General features: G+C 29.7%; 1 protein-coding gene across 1 annotated transcript; it reads right to left on the bottom strand.

Moving 5' to 3' along the window:
* Positions 1–1,792: 1,792 nt before the first annotated feature.
* Positions 1,793–2,682, bottom strand: LOC123205443 (nuclear transcription factor Y subunit B-1-like). Its single transcript, XM_044622394.1, has one exon. It carries the CDS (start codon positions 2,579–2,581, stop codon positions 1,910–1,912), a length of 672 nt encoding a protein of 223 aa, XP_044478329.1. The 5' UTR covers positions 2,582–2,682; the 3' UTR covers positions 1,793–1,909.
* Positions 2,683–9,839: the final 7,157 nt, after the last annotated feature.

Here is a 9,839-nt window from a genome sequence, read left to right as displayed (position 1 = left end):
AAGCATGCGCCCTGGGTGCACAACCATTCATTTATTTGAAATCTCATTTTTTATTTTTAATTGAATTCACAACTTATACCACATTACAACATAAACCTTATATAGATGTTAAATAACATAAATACCGTTAAAATGCACTTATGGGTGTTACATAAGACATTTCGATATCATCACAAAATTTTCTCTTATCAAGAAAATATAATTTTGCTCATAGAAATATTAGATTTAATATATTATATAATCTTTTTTATTTTACTTTCAAATGATGTAAAAACCACATAGAAAAATATATTTGTGTTCGTTTTGGAAAAGTGTTATTCAAGCTTTGCCTAATGTTTTTTTTTAATAAAATAAGATGTATTAATAATAAATTATAATTTGTATTTTTATGATAATATAGAATTAGAAATAAAATAATATTCAATTATAACATACACATCATCATCAATACATAAATTAATATTTATTGTTACTCCACATAGTTATACTCATATTTTTAGCTTCATAATTAGTTAAAGTTAAACAACTTCTATTTTATTTTAAAATTAAGCTTTTCCAAATTTATTTAATTTTCTAATATTTTTCATTTATCTTCTTTCTTACTTGAATAAAAAATAACAAATTTGTTCAAAAATCAAATTCTTCTTCGGTTCTTCTTACATTGTTTATTTAGATCTAGACATATAAAGAGGGTTGAATTGACTCAGGACACAATCCAAACCTTTTTTTTAGCACAACCCACTGTTGAAGCAAGTCATGTTAGGGCATTTAAATAAGATCCATGGGTCGACCCATTAAAAATATTAAAATTTTAAAATTAATTAAAATTATCATTTGGTAAGCCGCCCACAAAAAACATGCAAATCAATTTGTTAAAAGTTTGCGAAGGCATAACTTAAGGAATTTGAGTTATATTAGAGGTTTTTCAATCCTAATAAGTCGTTTGACCTATTTTGGTCTAACCTACCCCTTAGGAACGGTGAGTCATGCGAAAGCCAATCCAATATGGCCCACCGCCATCTTTATTCGGAAGTGAATAAAATTTTAGTCCAATTAATGTACTTGTGATTAACAAAAAGAATTGGGAAAACCCATAAAAACAGGCACAATTAACAAACTAAATAAAGGATGGAAAAAAGTATTTACTGTACAAAATAACTACAAGAAATATTCTTTCTAATCTTGTTTTGTTTTGTTTTTTTTTTTAAGTAGGTCTTTCGTAACAATTTATGTAACACCAAGTTTCTTAAGAAAGAAAAGAAGTTAAAACTTATTAAGAAATTAGAACTAAAAATAAAAAAATGAAAAGTCTAATTTTAAAATAAATTATAATTTAATTTTTTAATTGATTTTGGGGCTTCTAAAGATTTTGTTAGGCTTAAATAGCACCATAATTGATTATGAACATTATTTTAAAATCGAGCAATATTATACTTATTCATTTTAAATATATAAATATATACATATTTATATGTGTCATAACGTAATTAAATATTATTCTATAATTAATTTAAAATTATTCAATTACATATATATATATATATAAAATAAATATACTGAGTTTTATCGTTTAAAATCCCATCTACTAATTCTAATACATAAATTTTCTTCATATATATTAATCAGTTTCTACCTTTAGAATATATATATATATATATATCCTAACAGGAAACGGGATGGGCAATCTGCAACATAAGAAGATAAAGAAGAAAAAGTCGTGAATACTTGACTCGACCAACGGGTAAACTTTAGAATATAAAATTTATCTACGATTTTACTTGGAACAAAATAGTAATGGTAATAATAATACTTATATATATGGTTAATAATTGAACAAAAACAACGAAAAATCAACTTACGTATAATATAAAAATTAATTGGATTAATTAATTCTTTCCTTCCAAATTCTCTACCGTTCAACTCCTCCATGAACGCGAGCTGCTGCCATGGCCACTCTGTTTCCATTTCTCTCTCCATTTTCAGGTTGAATCCTGCTGAAATTTAACCCTTCTGTGCCAAAATTTTCTCCATAGCCAATCGCCCTTGTGCTCTCTCCAAGACTTTTTGCGGTTGCTTGTGCCCCAAGGGAGTAAAATCCCATGTTAAAATTATGAAAATCTGCATTTGAAACTGATAAAGAACCATTCATTTTATGAGTTTCTTCATTATTCGTGGCGGAGATGAGAGCTTGATGATGATCATCTTGTCGAGGCATTGAGTGTTTTTCTCCCTCAGTTTCTCTATATTTGTTGAGGTAAACCTTCAGGGGTCCAACGTAATTCTCAAACCCTAATGTCGTCATCGCCCACAAAAGATCATCGCCATTGATGGTCTTTCGCTTCTCCTTTTGGCACTTGTCTGACGCTTCCCCGGTGATGAAGCTAATGAACTCGGAGACGCATTCTTGGACAGTCTCTTTAGCTTCTTTAGAGATTTTGGCATTGGCAGGGAGAGAGTTTTTCATGATCCGACTCACGTTTGCAATCGGCAGGAATCGATCCTGCTCCTTCGAGAAGCTATCGAAGATGTTCCCCGACGAAAGGCTGCCCATTGGGCTTGATTGGTTTCGCTTCCCAGTCATCAAAAAGATCACAACTTGCAGAAAAAAATCTGTATGTCTATCAAATGTTTGATGTGTTTTTTTTTTTTTTTGTTAAGTATTTGATGAGGAATCTTGTGTGGGTGAAATGTGAACTTATAAGCAAATAAGATTGAGGGGAAAGAGAACAAAATATATATAAAATAAAGTGCATAGGCGGTTTGATGGGGAAAGAAAAGGAAAGAAACAAGCACTTGTGGGATTCCAATTAATTTACAAAGGGATGGTTTAAGTGAGGAATCTTTAGAGGAAAAAGTTGACTCAAAAAATTGGATGTGAAAACAAAATCTAGGCATGAATATATGAACAATAATGCAGGGAGGCCTTTTGCCTCATGGAATTTCTTTGAGTATTTTGTTTGGCGAAATTTCCTTTCAAAAAACACTTTTGGACCACAAGAAAGTGAGAATGTTTGCCAAATTTTTCTTTTTTTTGGGGTAATATTCGTGTTATTTAACAGCTTTTATATTTTTAACTCAAAGTATACCTTTTTATCGAGACAACTTATTATTTATAATTAGTTCAATCCCATGTTTATTAATGATGAGAAAAGCAACAAGCACTTTTTTATTACAATGTTTGCTCCATCAGAGTTAGCTTAAAAATAGTGTTCCAGAACTAACTGTAAAATCTACGAGCTTATGAATTTGGGTGGTAATGAAATCAAAGTTTCTTGCTAGCCATGAATTTAGTTTCTTTGTTCCTTCTAGCTTGCTATGACCAAATAATATTAGGCCATAAACCTAGCAAATAATGGTGGAACAAGTCCCGACAGCATTAATATAAAGCCAGCAATACTGTTTGTTATTCTTTTATCAGATGGATGCATGTGTATTGTCACAACCAGTTTTTATCTCTTGAGATCCATTTGGTTCTAATAATTTTTATCACAAAAAAAGAAAATATTACTGTAAATATAAATTGCCTAAAAGATTATTCGTAAAAAAAACTACTATTATTATGTTTAATAAAAACTGATAAATATAAATAATTATTGTATTTGATTAAATGTAATAAAATATTGACAAGATTTTACTTAATTAAATTCTATTAGATATAATTATTCTAAAATATTATTCATATTATTTTTTATATTAATTGAAAGTAAAAGTAATTTTATCCTAAAAAATTAATAAAGATATGAATATATCAAAATCAAGATTGCATATCATATTACAATTAATAATAGAAGATTGTTTAAATTTTTTATTAATTGATACACTAAACAAAATAATAACAGTATTAAAAGATGGATTATTATAGTTATATTTTTTTACCCAGAACCAAACACCACATTTGTTGACGTGTCACTTTCTTATTGGTTGGTGAATAGAGGTGCCCCTTAGACAAAATTTTTATTGCGTGAGTATTTTTATTTTTTCCCCTGAGAGTTCAAAATAAGATAATTATTCAACAATGGAGATGCATACTTTAAAAAAGACTGCAAAAGCTAAGGACATATGCTTCGCTTTGCTCTTCTCTTTAATTTTTCTGTTCTCTTCACCGTCACCGTCTGTCCTAGATTCTTTTTCATCACTCCAAAAATTTTACAGAATTTAAGTTCCATTTCTAGACCATTAAAATCCTGAATTTACGTCAAAGAATTAATTTTTTTATAACGAATTTGATATATTCATATATTAATATTTTTAGGAGGAGAAAATATGAAAACAAATAAAATAACAAATGTTTGTTTTGGATTTTATTTACGTTTTCGAGATTGTATTAATCACATCTCTTTAAAAGTTTTATTATTCAAGTTATCTTTAAATTTCTCGCATCAAATTTTTTCTCCTTTGGTATGTAAGTATAGATATTTTAGGATTACTTAAGTTTGACAAATCGAGAATAATGTATAATATTTTAAGATGAATTTTTAAAATCCTTATAGGCTTTTTAAATTGAATATGTCTCTATTTTGCTGGCTAAACTCAAAAATTTTCAATTCTTCTAACCTCTAAGTTAAGTAAAGTCTACATATAAACCCTAAAATCAAATAATAAAAACCCTCGCAAAACAAAACTTCGACAAATGGCTGATTTTGCAATTACCTTTTGCGTATTCCACTTTACTTTAATAAAAAATAAATTGGACTGCCTCTAACTAGCTGTCTCCTCAATAATATTAAGGACGCAAAATTTTTTATGGGGTTTTTCTTCTTCTTCTTTTTTTTTTTAATCCTAGTATCCACAGAATCCCATTTGAAATTGCAGAAGGATCAAACTGAGGTTAGGGAGTAACATAAATGGAGACTTCTCGGTCAATCTTGAGGCTTGATTAATAATTAATTGTTTTTGTCTGATCTTTCTTGAAGAAACATGATGAAATTTACAAATATATTTTGTTGATGGAAAGAGCATAAACTGTCAGAAAATTGGTGAACAAAAGCATCCAAGCAAATAATATTGACTACTTAAAGACAATAATTAATAATTTATACAAATTATTGTTGATGGAAAGAGCATAAACTGTCAGAAAATTGAACAAAAGTATCTAAAAAGGTTTCGTCATAAGACAAACATAGATTTTTTTTTCCTGCAAGTACAGGATATTATCCTTTTAATTATAAAAATTATAAAAATTTTATTTCTATCAATTAATATCCTTTTAATTAATTAATTGACACTTTCTGTCGGTAAATTATCTGTTTTTCTAAGATATTTTTAGAAAGTATCCATTGACCTATAAAAACCTGTTTGCATAAAAATACATTTTATGTATTTTTTTTTCATTTATTCAAAAGTGTCATCTAAATGATAATATAAGAACACCAACTTGTTTTTTATTGTTCCTTATAAATGTTTCTAATTGTCATATCTCATTGGCTGAGCAACAAATTAATTGTCATCTTATTTTCTAATATTTTTGCCACCTAAATAATAATTATTTGTATATATCTACTCGTATAAACCTACATGAGCTAACCACTGGTCTCTAAACATTTGTTAAATCTTTTACGTATATTTATAATTTTATTTTGTCTTGAACTTGGCAACATGTTCCCTCGTGAGATCTGGTCAAATTTTTTGCATAAGCTTAGAGTCATATATTCATGGTGTCAAATATTCATTATGTGCCTGTATGTATGGAAGCTTCTGTTCAAGTCAAATGCACTAATAATAGTTTAACAAATCCTAAACTAATATAAACAGTGGGTTATCCTTTCCTGCCCCATATTCCAAATTGTCCAAAATCTTCCCCTTTCACTCATCACATTCTTCACTTTTGAACTCTTCATACGCAATATTCCCAAATCTATCGCCAACAAGTTACAAATTAGAAATGTCATTTTATTGATATAAATATGATAAAAGTTACAAATTAATACTAATATAATAGAAAGGTGATTGGCTTTAGATTTCCTAACATGTCAAAATATCATACAACAAGTTTCAAATAAAATTGGATGCAAGAATAAGAAGAACTTTAACACAAACCAAATTAAATTTTTTAGTCTACAAGTTTTGAAATAATATGGCTAATCAAATTTTTATCTATCTCTTTTCAATATTTTGTATTCTAGAATTTCAAAACATTAAAAAAAATAAAATCAAATCAAATTTAAAGGGTATTTTAGGAAAAGGATTTTGCTTAATAAGTTATTGAGTGAAATACATTTTCACTGTCTACTTTTGGTCGTAGAACACTGTTTCACCAGTTAATTACATAAATGACACTTTTCTTGCTCATTTGCTCACACCGTGAAAGGAAAGTCGATGATGGCTAGGGTAAAATATCATCTTGCTTTCAACGGCCAACAATATTATAACTCATTTGTGGATACATTTTTTGGCATATGGCAAGTATTCACAGGCGTCTAAATTCACGTCTGGAAAGTGAACTAAGCTGTCGAGAGTTCTAATCTACAAATTTCAACTTATTTTCTTTCAATCCAAACAATTTGTATCAGCAACACTCCCAACAAACTTGAAAACAATCATTTTCAAATACAAAACTCAGGTCTATAAACACAAAACTCACTACCAAAATAAATTCAACCACCAAAACTCAGCACCACTTAGTGCATCAAAGCTTCCCCATGCTCGATAGAAGGGACATGAATAGTGGACAATTAGGTTCAGGAGTCCAAGGAAGGGACAAGTCTGATTGTGGACTTTGGTCTGTACAAATTGGCCCAAGTAAAGAAGCAATTCAAGGGCATGGGTGCCACTATACTTGAGAGAAAGAGGGGGCCTATGGTTAAGGAGTTTCTAGCAAAGTTTCTAGTCTTTGCGTTTTTGGTTCTCATAGCAACTTGGAGTGACGGGATTTGTGGAATTTGATATTGATGTAGAGTTTTTAGGGATGGCAACGGAGAGGGGCGGGGAGGGGATATCAATCCCCGTCCCCGGCCCTTCCCCGTTACGGGGATAACAAAGAATCCCCATCCCCTCCCCGCGAAGGAAAATCCCTTCCTCATCCCCTCCCCGTCCCCAAGGGGAAAAATCCCCTCCCCATACCCAAGTCAATAAATTTTAATTTCTCAATATTTTATGAATATACACTCTTCAATTGTGCATTATTAATAATTCTAATAATCAATAAATAAATTTTACGAAACTACAAAAGAGTACATTTTTTATTAGAATGAAATTAATTAAACAAAAATATATCGAAGAGATCTCACAACTTCTGTATAATGTTTCACCTTTTATAGAAAATATTTAAATCTTTCAAACACATTTTCCTGTAATGTAAAATAAAATATGTATAATTAAATGTCCAAATCATTGCTTCATACATTGACATTGTCAATTCCATCACACTATGAAGTTTGAAGAAATAAGAAAACAATTAGACAATATCTACCGATAGCACTTTTAATGCGTTGAAAATCATCGTACTCAAAGACATCGCCATTAGCAATAACTGGAATAGACAATGTTGCTACAACATCAGCAATCTCACTCCACTTAGCTGGATCCCTTGGCCTATCTGCTACTTTTCTGCAAAAGTTTTCAAGAAAAATACATGTCACAACTGAAAAATCTAACAATATGCAATAATCAATCTCTTCATTAGTAGTTTTTCTTGTTGATATCATCATTAATTCTTCATGTTGATACAAAGCAATATTTTAAAAACTAACCTGCAATAATCAATTTTAAAAGCAAAATTAATTTAAAAGCAGCTTATATAAGAAATACTAACGAATTTGTAATTAAAAATATTAAACTAATTAAAATATACTAGAAAATCGAAATCCACTTACATGCCAAACATCAAGGTTGGACAGTGAAACTCCAATCCATGTCATCAATTATCAACTACAACACGTAAAAAAATAGGTTATAAATTCTTGCAATATTTTAAAAACCAATATTTTAGAGATTAATGAAAAATACTGACTATCTTCTGAATCATTATCATTGTAGATTGTCGAACAAGACTCTTCACCTTTCAAGAAAATAAAAAAAAATTAAAGACAAAATCTAATAATTATTAACTTTATATTAAATTTGATAAAAATTCATTTTATTACCTTTTAGGTCAGCCCATAACCAATTTTGAGAATACATCAATGCCTCCAATGTACCTGAATGAAGTCTATTACGATGTGGACTTATAACCTTTCCAGCAGTGCTAAAAGCAAACTCAAAAGCAACAGTAGAGACTGGAATAGCAAGAATATCTTAAGCAATCCTCTGCGAGGTTGGATATTTAGGCCCATTTAACTTCCACCAAGTCAATATATCAAAGTCTGGACTCCTAGGTAGAAGTTGCTCCTCTAAATAACATTTTAGTTCTGACTTTCTCAAGATATTACTTGATTTTTGTTCAATAAACATATCAAAATCTGCTAGATACTCTTCATCACCACAAAAACTAGATTGAGAAGAAGATGAAGCAAACAAAGTTTGACTTGTACTACTTCCATGCTCCGATTGATATTCATAAAGCAAATCATGGCAATACTATTGAATTCTAATTATTTCATCTTTGTCATCATCTCCATATATCAAAGGAAAGAAATAATCTAACGATTTCATTTTGAATCTAGGGTCTAAAACAATGGCCACCCCCATAACACTATGAATCACACTCCAATACTTGTTAAATTTTTCAATCATTTGTGCAGCCATCTTCTTTATCATGACATTCTCACCCATAAGCCATTTTATCAAATGAATTTTGATTTGACAAATTTTAGGGAAATATTCATTTGCAGTCGGAAATTTAGTACCAGAGAATAGTAAAGTGACATTGTAAAATATTTCCAATTTTCCACAAATATCTTGTGTCAAGTCCCAGTCTTCCTCCATTGGTAAACATTTATATTGTGGCTCATGAAGCTTTAACCGACAAAAAACTTCTTTGTAAATCAAAGCAGTATCAAGCATAAGATAAGTTGAGTTTCAACGAGTCTTGCAATCAAGAGACAACTTCTTTGTACTTTGAATGCCCAACTGATTGACTGCTTCATCAAATTTTTGCTCCCTTTTAGGTGATGCTCTCCAAAAGGAAACACTCTCTCGAATCTTTGCAATTTCATCACTAATTACAGACAAACCATCTTTAACAATTAAATTGAGAATGTGAGCACAACAACGCATGTGAAACAATGAACCATAAAGCATAAGCGATGAACGTGGCAATTTATTCAAGATATCATCAATAATTGCATCATTAGTGGAACAATTGTCCATAGTTAATGTGGACAACTTTCTATCAATATTCCACTCATAAAAGCAATTGACCAATACCTTATAAATCACATCTTTTGTATGTGGGGCAGGAACATAAACAAACTTACAATTCAAATAAAAAATTGTTTACTAAATACATATATGTATATATGTTTGTATGTATTAACAAAATATATTAAAAGACATTAAACATAAAAAAAAATTACCTTATAAGTCTATTTTGTAACTCCCATTTGTTATCGATAAAGTGGGTTGTAATAGTCATGTACCATTTGTTTTGGTTGTTTGCAATCTACAAATCACAAGTGATTGCAATTCTCCCTAAATTTTTGTTTAACAATTTCATTGTCTTGCCCTTTTCAACATCATAAATGTTCATTATATCCTTCTTAATGGTGTTTCTAGAGACCATCTTGAACAAAGGTTGAATGGTGTTACAAAATGTCCTAAACCCACAATGATCTACTATGCTTAAAGGATATTCATTCAGTATAATCATATTTGCAAGGTCTTTTCTACCTGCCTCTTAATTAAATTGATAAGTGGATAATGTCAACTTATTATTCTCTTCATAGGATGCCACAAGCAACTTT

The sequence above is a fragment of the Mangifera indica genome, unplaced genomic scaffold (genome assembly GCF_011075055.1).
Source record: "Mangifera indica cultivar Alphonso unplaced genomic scaffold, CATAS_Mindica_2.1 Un_0005, whole genome shotgun sequence".
Taxonomy (NCBI): Eukaryota; Viridiplantae; Streptophyta; class Magnoliopsida; order Sapindales; family Anacardiaceae; genus Mangifera; species Mangifera indica.
This window is presented reverse-complemented; position numbering and strand designations above follow the sequence as displayed.

Bases quoted from the DNA above. Each gene is read 5' to 3' on its own strand.
- LOC123205443 (XM_044622394.1), bottom strand. From the start codon at position 2,581: ATGACTGGGAAGCGAAACCAATCAAGCCCAATGGGCAGCCTTTCGTCG.